This window comes from Triturus cristatus, chromosome 10 (genome assembly GCF_964204655.1).
Source record: "Triturus cristatus chromosome 10, aTriCri1.1, whole genome shotgun sequence".
Lineage (NCBI taxonomy): Eukaryota > Metazoa > Chordata > Amphibia > Caudata > Salamandridae > Triturus > Triturus cristatus.
Window position 1 is genome coordinate 220,850,362 of NC_140593.1, and position 14,176 is coordinate 220,864,537.

Below are 14,176 nucleotides of genomic sequence, written 5' to 3' on the forward strand. Positions count from 1 at the left end.
CACAGACCACCACCGGAGGTGCAGGCAGCTAGCTCAAATACGGCCATGGAACACCACCTCCTGGGAGGAGTGGGGTGGAAATGAAGGCTGCAAGGTGAGAGCGCCCTCCTGCGTACAGGTAGGTAGCAAAATAGGGAGACTTAGCCCACCATCCGGCGGTGCAGGAACTAGAAAGAGAGAGCCCTCTCTAGGGCTTCAGGCAGCGGTATGACGAAGAAGCTACCCTCCGTGGGTGCAGGCAGCCAGCTGAAGAACAGGCGCATACCACTTCCCGGAAGGGACAGGCTGCTAATCAGAGAACTGCAGTGCATGATGTGGCAGCGGCAGTACCTGGACAGCTCCCACTTTGAAATGACAGCACAGCTCTGCCAGCCTGGGATTCTGGAGAGACACAAAAAAAACACACAGACTAGAAAAGGGATGAACTCCCTTTTAAAGCTTCAAAGTGTCCACGTCCTCAAAAAGAATGGAAGTAATTTAGCAGGGCTGCCTTCGTCACCGGAGCCCCTTTGTTGCCAGAGAGGCAGGAGATAAGGACCACATGACCCCGCGCACTGGAGTCTGGGCGGTAAGGAGCGGGGATCCCGCGCTTCCTATTGGTCCGGAGGCGCGCGATGACAAAGCAGCCCAGGGAACCTCCTGCCATATAAAGGGGGCTGGACGTGCATTATTAGTTTAGCATCACGGGCGGCAGGTTTCTGCTAAGTTTGGAGTTACCAATCATCACGACTGCATGCCTGCAGCCCCCAGGTCCTAATCAGCCAGGGTCTGCGTCACAAGGAGTCTGCATGTCTAACAACTAGACATGCTCAGCTTTGTGGATACACGGATTGTGTTGCTGCTCGCAGTAACTTCACACCTAGCAACATGTCAATGTAAGTGTTTTCATCTTTTTTTATGGGACCTAACTCTCGACTCACCCGATGCATCGCAATTTTTGGGGGGTCCGGAAAACGAAGGGGTTTTACCACGCATAAGGATTTTTAAAGCTTTAATCCCTGCATAATAAAAATGCACATTCGATGAAAAATATCATTTTCCTACGGAGTAAACATCCGTTAAAACGGCAGTGTTCTTACTAAAGTAGGCAACCTGCCAACGTTTTTATTCTCGTCTAGATAATATATATTTGAGGAGTTATAACTATGTCTTATCCGTTTAAAACAAGCAATCACGTGTTCGAATACAATTATATCCACTTTGGGAAAAGTTTTGAACATTTTCGTCCTGCTTTTACTTGGACTTGGATGTGGCAGAAAACAAAAGCTTCCATCCCCTTGTGTAAATTCAGGGCGTTGTACTGGTTGAATGGAACAAAGGCGCTTGGCCGCCCTCTGGTGGACATAGAGGCAAAAGCAGGGATAACGTCTCCACACATCAGGGGAAAGTGTACTCCCACCAACGCACAGGAAATACTAGTTTTATTATGGCTTGCTGTTGGTCAGTCTGTGATTTTAAGAACTTGTGCATATGTATAATCATAAAATGACAACGTATCTGGGCAAAATGGTCACGCGAGGGGCTGGTTTACAAATTACAAGATGCAGCATAGCAAATACCAGCAGATTATATGACTCTTCAAAAGAGTGCATAATGTATCGAAAGGGATGTGTCTTTTATGAAATGGAATATGTAAATGTAATGAGAGCGACCTTTATAGCGTTACTTTTTAGCAACGCTACAATTTTGTTGAGTCCAAAGTCACTTGCGGACAAAACAGCAGCGCCACTTAGTGGTCGAGATCTGCAACATTTAACTGTTCTGAAAGGAATACGTCTACAGTAGTAAATTGTGCGACATTTCATTTGTATTTGGAAATTGTGGAAAATTTCATTTGTATTTGGAAATTGTGGGACATTTCATTTGTATTTAGAACAAGCATAAGTGAGGTTAGTTTATGTTATGGCTGTAAATATTGTTATTAACCTGGCGTTGGCTATTTTATTTTAATTTAAAAAAAAAAGGTCTGGTGATGTTCTTGTGCACTAAATTCCATGTGAAATGTGAGTGAGAACACGTAGCCTGCTTGTTGAAAAGAGAACGGCCCTACCAGGCCGTGTCCCTGGCTTTGCCAATTTTGATAAGGTGGGGTAATCAATCAGATTTCTCTTCACTCATTGGATTCTCTGCACTGTTAAGGAGGCGTTTCATGTTAAAAAGGCAAGATTGGTTTGAGAGATTATCACTTGCGCTATGTATTTGGTCGTCATGGACACATCTGTCTATCTGGTGGATGTATACATCGCAACAGCTGCGCATTGAGTGGCCCAGCGCTTTATGCAAGACTGATACTGAGTGGCCTGGAATGTCCGAAAAGCCACGCTATAAGAGATGCTTAGAGGTCTGAATATCCTCTGTGCCGCGCTGTGACACAGGGGCCCTTGATAGACTTTAAAAAGACCTGTTGTGGCAAATTGTGAGCACGATGTTTGAAATGTCTTCTTGAGCCTTTTAAAACACATATGCAATGACACTCTATAGTTAACACATTTGATATACGCGAATGATCTGGAAGTTGCATGTATAAAACATATGAACTAAAATGCAAGCGACACGTTGCTGAAGCTTTGTCTCTCTCTGCTGGCACTTATGGGGTACAACATCTGTTTTCTTTTTTGAATGGAAAAAGTGGCACATTGAGAATTGAAGCTGTTACAGCCGTGGCACGCTGAGGCCTTTTGAGCATATCTCTGATACTCGAAAGTTGAGGGGAGGTAATAGAGGTGAGGGGAGGTACTAGGAGAGCAAGGCGTTCTCTAAGAGAGCAAGACCCCCCTCCTCCATCCACGTCGGCGGGGTTAGGTTTCGACCCCATGACCCCAAACTTCCCACGTTGCTTTTTCTTCCTCATACATTCCAAATTACCTTTACAACTGATGATCCTCAGTATTACACTCCGCTAGTTATGGAACAGTGTGCTGCATACATGTATACATTATAGTGTGACATATATATTGCATTAATATCAAATATTTACTATATAATTCCTTTTATTGCTACTGAATATATACAACATGCTTATATGTGCATCTATGTATATGTGTGTGCAGCATATGTATATATTACATATGTATATATGTTCACCTCTCTGCATTCATTCCACCTCCTCCTTGTGTGTGTGAATATATATATATGTATATATATATGTGTATATATATATATATATATATATGTGTGTGTGTGTATTTATAAAATCATTACCATTTTGCATTCGTGTATGTATGTCTGTATATATGCATGTATTTCTGTACATCTACATACACACACATACATATATATTTATATATATATATACATACATACATATATTCAGTAGCAAGTAGACAACATATGCTGTGAGTAAATTAAACATGTGTGTGTTCATTGGTGTTCATTGGGGTTGTGAAATAATTGTGTGTGATCGTGTACACACACGTACATATACACAAACTCACATAAAGTTACATGTGCATATATTTGTGTATATACAGTATACATTTATACATATCTGAACAGCACACAGATATACTCTAACGTATACAACTGTGTATACACATACACACATATTCATTATTTGCATAAATGCAAAACACAGAGATGCATATTTGAGGCCTGTACCAGTGCATACCCTGGCCAGGATGTTCTCTGTTTACCGGTTGGCATTACCCTTAGTTAGACAACTGTCCTGGGAAGGCTGCTTTTAAGAAGCTGCTTGACATCTAGCCCACTCATGATTAAATACAAAAACTCCTGCACAATGAAGGTGATAACTTCATGCTAATGTGCGTTATTGAAAAAGGCTCAATCATTAGTTTCTGTTTATAGGAACCAGAAGTCGTGGGCTCTAATCACTGCAGTGATGCCATCATGGTACAATTGAAAATGTTTTTGTTTTAACTTGAAAGATATGTAATATAGCCAAATCACGGCCCCCAGCTAATATTATTGCTACAACACCATTCGATGGTGAATATGTTCTGCTACATTTGACACCTCACACAGTCATTATAAACACTGCTATCTAATAGGCCCTTTTACAGACTGTGAACATAGTAAAGTAGACGTCGAAGCTGGCTTTCACCTGCAGGATAGATGTTTCAGTTTGTTTGACTTCCCAGGGACTATTTTGCAGTTTATATGGTCATGGATTTAATGTATATAGATAGTTTCCTAATAATATCAATTTTTACAATTATTTGAGTACAGTATTTTAGAGATGTAAAGTAAGGACATGATGTGTTTAGTCAATGAAATTATGCTTGTCTACAGAAAGTTGGAGGTATATTGTACTTATATACTCTTTTACTTCTCTTTTTCCCTTAATATTTCTTCAAAAGACACAAATGAGGTCAGTATAAGTATTTCCACCCGTTTTTCAATGCTCAGCAATATATAAATAACTGATCTGCTTGTTTTGAAGAAAATGGACATATTCAAAATAGATTTCATGGCCGCGGCCATTTTAAAATCAGCTATTGATGCGAGCCTCATGGGGCTGTCCACACGTGTGTCCTCCCCAACTTCCTTAGTGGGCTGGTCTTCAAGAAAGACTGCCCTCACACGGGCACTTCAGTATAAAAGGGGGCAATAAGGTGGGTAAATTTCAGGTTTGCCCTAAAGGTAAAAATCGCAGGTGGGCGCTCAGCAGCAAGCACATTAGGAAACGGTTGTCTGTTTCTGAACTTTCGGAGGATTATGGCACTCAGCAGGTGTGTTTTTTTAGTGCATGCACATTTGTGGGAGTTTCTGGGGAAATACTGAGCATTAGAGTGCTAATTTAAGTGATCAGGGGACATATTTTTAATAGTATTGTTCAACCCGTTTTTTTCCTATTACTTTGATATGAAGGGCTAACTGAGTGGGTTTACCGAGAAAAATAGGCAATACTGTACCAAGATTCAGAAAGTAAAATAAGTCATATATTCTCTGCGCAGCGTGTTGTTTTCCTTGGTGACATCTGCAGTGCATCAATGTGCACACTAGGTGCAAACAAAATACTTTCAGCTGTTTTGCGACACTTAGTAACTTGTGCCTTTCTCTGTTTTCCTTCCTGTAGGCTCTCAGGGTAAGCACAGTTTCTTTTCAAATCAACTTTTAATATTGCTCATGGCACTGTGAAACGTCTGGCACACTGGTTTAATAATTAGAAATGGAATATACTCAGAGAGTCTATCTCGTTCTTAGCTAGTTTTAGAAAAAGTTAAAAGTAAGTTATTTCTTGAGGGTGTTATTGTAATATCCAGTACCACGAGATCCCCAGATATAGATCTAGAGGCCTGTTTAGAGCCCTCTTCTCTGCTGATGTGTGTATTGTTTTTATCTCTAAATCATGCAGCAGCTTAGAGAACCTCTAGCATGAGTGAACATGCACAGCTCTGCTGTACTGTCGGGTGGGGAGAAGGTACGGCTGCATGTAAAATGGGTTCTCTTTTAATGTTAAAAGTAATCTGTTATATTAAGTTTCCTGGTTGGATGAATCAGTCCAGTAAATATTTATACCATAGAATAGAGAAGAACATTTTTAATCAGATCACTGAATTGTTTGCTTAAATGATGCTAATGCATGTTTTCTGGCTTCGTGTAGGGGCCCAGAGGAGACAAAGGCCCAGAGGGAAACAGGGTAAGAAATCACACGCCTTTTCTAAGCCTGTGGTCGCTACTGCTGTACTGAGAACATACCATGATAGCGTAGAGTCAAGTTTGTTGCAGCTCTGCACTGTTTGTAAAATGCTTGTCTCCTAGCGATGCCACTCTGCTGTCAATAGAAGGTGCGTCATAACAACTGCACAACTTCACAAATGCGCTAGTCAGACAGGAAAGCATGTTCCAATGTACTGTGCATGAAGGCAGACACAACATATGATGGAGTACTTGCATATGATGACAAACGCTTGTGTCTTTGTAAGTGTGCAGTGAGATAGCTGCACTTCTTGGATATATGGAAGGTAAACATTGGTTGTAAAAATAGGATCTGGAAGGCAAGCAGCTTGGTTTAGAGCAACCACATCAAGGCTTAGATTGGCACATCCTAGCGAGGCATGGAAGTTGGATTTAGTCTCCCAAAGCGGTCTTGTAGAAGGTGCACAGTACTTACTGCATTGCTTCGTGTCCCCTACTTGTATGAGTGGAGATGGTTGAGGGTGCCCCTGCTGTACTTTTACCCAGAAAATACATCCAACGTGTGCATATAAGATTGCAAACCCTACCACCCGACCCTGTAGTATGTCCACAATACCTTATTGTTCCAGTTCATAGGGCAGATTTGAGCTGATCATGTAACTAAGACGCTAAAATCAAAGACATGAGAGCATTTTAATAGTATCCACTTTGTACCAATGTTTATTCTCATTATTAAGCTAGACCGCCAAGGGCAGTGCAATTTCTGACCATTCCCATGGTGTTTTAGACTATCAGGTCGCATCTTTGTTATCACAACTCCGATCGTACAGGGCTCTCTTATCACAGTTGAAGAAGTAAACACATTGATTCTGTTCCCATTACTTGAAGAAGTTCACAACATTGTATTATTATGCATGTAATGGTGGCTTTTTGGCCAAGCTACCATGTTTTTAGTCTCTTTCTGCTTAACATGGTGTAAGGAAGTGTTTCATGTTTGTTTCTAGGGTCCACCCGGAGTCCCAGGCAGAGATGGAGAAGATGGTCCCCCTGGCCCTCCCGGCCCACCTGGACTTGGCGGAGTAAGGCATCTCTACTAAGCTATGAGTGAAACTGAGCAATTTGTGTCAACCATTGCACGACCACAAGAATTGCGATTTTTTTTTCAAAACAAATAATACACAAGATCTACCTGCACATGGAAGTGGAGTTTGTTGTTCTGCGCCCAAAGCTCGTTAGAGACCCGCAAAGGATTCTTTGCTCCTCTACCATTTGTCCAAAAGCCAATATGTCTACCTCAAAGGAAGAAGAACACGCGTGGCATCTGTTTCATATCCATGCCGAGTAGACAACATTCATTTGTATAACATGGGCACAGTTTTCATCTTCATGAGAGGGCTCCTCAGTCCATTTTAGAATGGTGAAGCACCTTGGCAGCGCTTAATTTGTAAACAAATAAGTGCGTGGCCCAAACATGTACTTTAGGATCCTTCCCCTGGTGATGCTAAATGCCAGGGTTGTTGAGGTTTCCAAGGCTTGATTCCACCTTATACCTCTTCTTCCTCCACCCTCCACTTCCTTTCTCTTTATCTCATTCTTGCAGGTTCTTTTTCTTCCCAACTTTCTCACTTTCGCACTGTTTTCATATTCTCTACTTCCTCCTTTTTCTACCTTCTCTGCCCACATCTCTCTTCCTCTGGGCCCAAGCCTTATATAGCCTGAGAATGAAAAATAAGCCCTAGTCCAGACACATGAATGGTAGTACCCTCCACCTGCAACCACCTGCACAAATTAAGAACCCACATGAGTTGCCTCTGCAAAAATTAGACGCTTTTTAAAAGATAAGTTGAAAGAATACCAGGAAGGTACTGGGGAAATATTTTGATTACCCCCGACTAATATTACAGCAGCTAGAATTTATGGACTTTTTTACAATTCAAAATGTTAACAAACATTGCCAATATGTCTTGCTTTGGCTTCCAGCTTTTTGGCTTTGCCAATGCTTGTTTTGATTTGTCATGGATTTTGTAAAACTTTATTATTCAAGAAGCTGCAGACCCTAATGAATTTAAAAACAGGGCTAGAAGCAAAAATATTTTTTGATCACAAACAACACACATTGCCATAGTAGCAGTCCCTGGCCATGGAAAGAACTACCTGGATGTGCTCCTTGTGACCGTCAGAGTGCCGGCCCTCACAGTGAAGTTAGCATCGCTGAAGTGGGCTAACCCATTGCCCCACACTGTAGGCTGTGGTGGGTGGAAGAAACATGTAACTGGAACTATAACATGCCAATGAATGATAATGGTTGTCTGAAAGCCCCTACAAGTAAGGATGTTACACATATACCTTTAGTAAATTCAAAGGGTCATGCCCAATGCCAGACCTAAAACTGGTGACATAAAATAGGAACCTTTACAATATTTTATTGGTGATGCGCTGTATATGGCCTCTTATAATACAGACGCATATGCCTACATAAATCCTTAACAGTGGAACATGAGGGAAGGCACCTTATAAAATACTAAACAAATCAATCCATACAACACAACGTAGTGTGCACTGGATTCTAGGCTTAATAATACAATTCAATGTATTGGAAGGCACCCTTCACAATAATCATGGTTCCCATTGTTTTCATCGATTATCTCCAGCTGGGAGATGTGATGGAAAGGGTTGACCTCAGGAACCTGAACAGTTCCATTTGATAAATGTAACAGGAAAGCACATGTACACTGTAGAGGTTTGATCATTATATGGAAAGAACATTTTCTACTTGTACATGACTATGAACAGATTCGCGAACAACAATGGCTACATGAAAGTCAGCTGACCTCACACTGTGATTTACATTGACATTATAGAACATGCCACCTGGTCCTAGCCATGGGGCAAATGCGAGCCTCCGACGCCATGACTTCCAAGCAGTAAGAAACACACAACCTCACAGAAGGAGGGCACTTACTACATGTTATTGACCAGTTTACAAGGTCTTTAATCGTACTAGAGCAGCAATGCACAGAAAGTATTGATTTTCGGAACGGAGGCAAATGAGTCTCACCATGTCTTACCTTTTCCTGCTTGTTTCTTACCTCTTCTCGCTGTTCCCCTCCTCCTTCCACCCGTCGCACCGCCATCCCCCATTGATCAGGTCCTCGTGCCAACTCTCCCTCGTGTTCTTCTTTATAACTTGTCCACAGTCCGCGACCCTCTGCTGCCTCTTTACCTGCTGCCCTCTGTTTGTGCCTCCTCTCCTCATTTCTTGCTCTGTTTTGCGTTTTCTGCCCTGTGTTTTGCATTTTCTGCTCGTTTTTCTGTCCTTTGTTTTGCTTTTCATTCTCGTTCTTCTGTCCTCTGGTTTGCCTTTCCTGACCATTTTTCTGACCTCCATTTTGCCTTCCTCTGTTTTTCCTTTTCTGCTCGTTTTTCCTCCTGCTCTTTTGCCTTTTCTGCTAGGTTTTTCACCCTCTGTTTTGCCCTTTTCTGCTCTGCCCTTTCTGCTTTTTTTCTGCCCTCTGTTTTGCCTTTTCTTCAAAATTTTATGCCCACTGTTTTGCCCTTTTCTTCTCGATTCTTCCCTCTTTCCACAGTTTTCTCAAGGCCCTGCTCTGTTTTGCCTTTTCCGCTTGTTTTTCTGCCCCGTCTGCTCTTTTTTTACCCTCTGTTTTGCCCTTCTGCTCTGTTCTGCCTTTCTGCTCATTTTTTTGCACTCTGTTTTGCCTTTTTCGTCTCATTTTTTGGCCCTCTGTTTTGCCTTTTTCTGCTCGTTTCTTCCCTCATTCCACCGTTTTCTCGAGGCCTAGCTATTCGACGGAGACCTTGCACCCCAGTGCCCAGATCCCCCCCAGGGGTGACAGTGAAGCACTCTACACATGCTGATTGATTGACCATAGCAAATAGACAAAATAGGGGCATGTCTCCCAGAAAACATTTTTTTAACATTCAATGACAATAAAGAAATATACACCAGCACTTAAAAGAACTAGAGTAAACTAGGGCTAAGTAAGACCAGTGCAAAGAAGGAAATATTGTGTAGCCCTAAAATTTATTTTGAAGCTACTTGATATCTTGTTCAAGTGCAAGAGAGGAGAAACTGAAAAATGGTTGCTATCAGCAGCTATAGAGTGATACCTCAATATTCAGGCTGACTTTCATACTAAAAGAGAAGAACATACAATCCAGGATTAGATAGAATATGAACCATTCTTCCAGACTAACTCTCAGTTAAAACTATGAATTTATGGGAGTCTATTCTGTAAAATGATAATCTATATTCAAGTTCTCATTGTACGGGTATAGAAACCAAGGCTATACTGCAGTGCATGTTACCAGTAATCTTGGTTTCAACACATTCTTTGTATTTCATGAGTGTTTCCTGTGTTTTGTTGCTTTGTAGCAAAACACATTTCAGATTCCACAAAGCCAAATATTTTAAACTGCAGTATGTTTGCATTAGTGCTATGCTGTGGAAAATAATGGTGTGCTAGTCCTGTATGTAATCTGACCATCAAGGATAAATCATCCTCTTTCTTGGTGAGAACAGATTTAAATTCTGGAAATATTGCTTCAATTCTACATGTCTTCTGTGATCAGCTACAATTTTATCTGGATAGTTCACATTCATGACTGTCCTATTTTACAAGGACATTTGATTTGTAACTCTGCTTGGTTAATTTTTTTTTACTCAAGCAAATGAAGGGGATTGTAGATTAAGCTCAACATCCAACAGACCCCCAGGTATAGGACAAATCCTTAGCTCTAGAAGTTTCCACATATATTTTGAAGAGGCCTTCATGTTATCACAGTAAAAAGAAAAGAGTCCATAAAATATCCAGAAATCAGCAAGAAGTGTGATCAGTCAGCATAAACAAAATCTATCCCTATAAAATGTCGCCCACGATCCAAGAAAGTTTACAGATTTGTGCTGGAAATCTAGACAAAGATTCATGCAGCAGATCTTCAAATATTTTCCTGGTTCATGTGCTCAGATGTTTGCACAAAGCCACTGAGCTTCTTTAATTTGTAATTCTCCACTCAAACGGTTTTGATAATCTTGGTCATCTCTGCAATCATGATCTGAGGGATTTGAGCGCCATTTATAAATTGTTAATCCACACCATAGCAAGATCAATATGTGCTTACTTCCATGCACTTGATTACAAAATGGGTAATGTTTAACCTCTCTCTGTATGACTTACAACAGTAGTAAATTCATATATTTACAGTTTTCAGCCGGCCAAGCCATGTATGATTTAACACAAATTTGTCTACCTTTGACCTACGCTGTCCTAGATGTTTTGATACCTACTACAGCCAGTGCAAATTCAAGCACCATGTTCAAACTTCTTCAAGGGTTCTATATCATTGACTACAAATATTTTCAAGACAGAACCAAGATATACCCACATAAAAGGGTTGATTTGTATATTAGTGGATTCTTAAGAGCAAGCAGTCATCGTAAAGGTTGGGTTAACTTCAGTTCTATTAGAATACAATGAATAGACCAAAGATGAAATCAAGATGATAGAGGCAGCAGGCTTAATATGGCTCTTACAGACATCTTCTCCTAACATTCTGTACTACTACTCTGTGTTTATTTCATTCTGTTTCATTTGAAACATCCTGTGAGTGGATTGCCCTCATATCATAATAGTTCTTCAACCTCGGGCTTCCCCAATAGTTAGCTGCTCCCTCTCTTGTATAGGGCCCAAGCAGCTGGCCAGGCCTATAACTCAGACATGGTACATTAAGTGACTGATATACAATTCACCAACAGGCAAAGATGTCTCTGTTACTGTTAAAACAGATTTTTTTGAAACAATGTTGATTCATGTAATTCTTTGCATATATATGAGATATAATATTAATTACAATATTCATTTTCTTTTCAGAACTTTGCTGCTCAATATGATCCATCCAAAGCAGGAGATTCTGGACCAGGACCTATGGTAGGCAAAACATCCTATTTTGAATGGAGATTTTGTTTTACTAATGTATAGTAATGTTCAGTTTCAAGACAAATGCACATTAGCACATGGTGAAAGAAATAAGTTGTTATGTTGAGTTGTTCTGTTATGCTATGTTATGTTGATATATATAGCACACTAATGACTCAAGATGGCATCCAGGCACTTGAGTTAACTATGACAGATGCTGAGAGTCAGTAGCTTACTATATTGGTTGAGTCCAATGTCAATAATCCTGTTAGAACATCCATATCATATTCTGTCCACTTTGCTTAATGCTTGTAAAACTGTGTATTTAGAAATAGATCCAACAGTATTCTTATCTCAGGCATTATGAACCGCATTCTTAGGAAGCTCATTGTCTGGTATTCCAATTTTGATGACTGTATTAATCATCCCTACATAAATGAATAAGTCTTAAAGCCTTCCCCCCCTTTTGAAAGAAAACTGATAAAAATATTTTATAAGAAATATGAACATATGAAATCTTGGTTATTTAGAGCATCATCTCAATGCCGATAGAACCGCCACCGACAGACCGTCGGTGGCGGTTCCACTGACAGACAGACCTTCGGGCTGACCCACACATCATGGTGCAGGCGATCGGACACCTGAATCTTGGGGGATGGACTGCCGCCTCTGACAGGATCTACTGATCCTGCCAGGGTGGCTGCCATAATTGTGATCCTGATTGGGGGCAGTGCCTGCTCAGGCACCAGCATCTGGATCACCATGTCCCTTTCCAAATGGCTTTTCATGGTGGTTACACCATGTGCTAGGGCCCTTTTCCAGGCCACAGCACAAGCAGCAGTGGAAAAAAGCATTTTGTGACTGTCTGCAGGGTGGTCGTATCGTAAAAGGGCGGGCGAGGCCGCTAGCACATTGTCAGCCGGTCACCTGCCTGCAGCGATGGCAGTTGAACACTCGTCCAACCGCAATTGTAATGTGCTCCTTAGGTGGGGAAAACACACATTTTTCCAGTTCTACTGCAACTTCAGTGATTGTGAAAAGAATCTACTTCACAAACCAAGAGCCTGAAATATTATCACTGTAATGTTGTATTACAAACTATGGGGCATATTATCAACGGCCAGCGATAATTATCGCTGGCCGTACATAGCGATAGAAATATTATCGCCGGCTATCGCTGAATATTATCGCCATGATAACGCTATATTTACAACGCATAGCGCTATGGCGATAATATTTCAGCGATAGCTGTGTTTTCAATGGAACATCGCTGGTTTTCCAGCGATGTTCCATTGAAAATAGCGATAACATTGTTGATAGGACCCTGTGGTCCTATCAGCATAATCCATCTCCCATTAAAAGTATGCCTTAGTCAGGAATTTAACAGACGTTAAATTCCTGAGTTAAGGCTGAGTTGGTGCGATTTTTTTTATCGCTTCACCTCCTTGTTAATATGGCGAAGCTGCCTTCATGATATTAACATGTGTTGTTTTCACAGCCACACCTTCTTTGCATCTCATTAGCGATGCGAGGCGAGGCTGTGAAAAAAACGGGCTCTACATCAAGGAAACACGCGCTAGCGTGTCCTTGATGATATTGCGATATAATTATCGCCGCTTTTCGCCCAAAAACGGACGCTAAAGCGGCAATAATTATATCGCCAGCCCTTGCTAATATGCCCCTATATATCTATATATGTGACATGTTATGTATGGGATAAAGTACCCCCTGCAATACAATACAAGGATATTGCAAGTCACCGAGGAGTTCCATAACCATATAAAGTATCAAGGCTGAGTTCCTTTAAAAGTTTATTGAACTCCATGGTGGCCTGCAATATCATTGTCATGTGCAGATAGTGTCACTTTATGCCTTATAATACATGGTCACACCATTACCTTTCCCACAAACCACCTACATTCTTGTTATGTAGCTCTTTCATATGAATGAGTACATATTTGCAAACATGAGAAATAAAAATATAATCTCTTGTGCATAATTAAATACATCAAAAAAGCGGTGAGGTATTTGTTTCAAGAAGATATTAGAAACTGTTTAATACAAGTCCGTTATTTCTTAGAAAAGCACAGTAGCTTGGAATGTCTAGAAACATGTAGAAACATGCAGAAAAAATCTATCTTTCTACAAGAACCTAAGGATTGAAAAGAAATAAACACTTTGATATCTCCTTTCTGGTTGTCACTGTACAGCTAGAAAAACAGAACTGAAAGAAAGAAAAGTCATGTTTTGTTCTATAAACATCTGCTTCAATTATGCTCTGTGACTTGACCTGCCTTGCTCCACAGCTGCTGGCTCGGGCAGCAGGCATTGTGTAAAGAATTAAATTGAATTTAAATGAATTGAATTGAATTGCATTGTGACGTCAGAGCTCAAATGTATTAAGTTAGTTCAGTTGAGTTTTAACATCTTTTCTTTATAATCGGTGACTGGGTGCCTAAAGAACATTGTGAATGTGTAAGCCACAAAACACTAGTTATCATACATAAATGTATCTGGAGGTTCAGGAAAAACACAAATTCACTTAAAATTCACTGTTTCAAATGAGTTATTACATGTGTGGTCTTTAATAACAGCTTCCATCATCATTTTGCCGTTGTTGAAAATTTGCAATTAGTGCCCTGTGC

General features: G+C 40.7%; 1 protein-coding gene across 1 annotated transcript in view; it reads left to right on the forward strand.

Moving 5' to 3' along the window:
• The first annotated feature begins 662 nt into the window (after window positions 1-662).
• Window positions 663-14,176, forward strand: part of COL1A2 (collagen type I alpha 2 chain) — a 69,543-nt gene continuing 56,029 nt past the window's right edge. Inside the window, exons 1-4 of the mRNA XM_085630839.1 lie at window positions 663-879; window positions 5,564-5,599; window positions 6,603-6,677; window positions 11,487-11,543. Coding sequence (XP_085486965.1) covers window positions 11,541-11,543 — 3 coding nt within the window. The 5' untranslated portion in view covers window positions 663-879; window positions 5,564-5,599; window positions 6,603-6,677; window positions 11,487-11,540. The remainder of the gene's footprint in view (window positions 880-5,563; window positions 5,600-6,602; window positions 6,678-11,486; window positions 11,544-14,176) is intronic.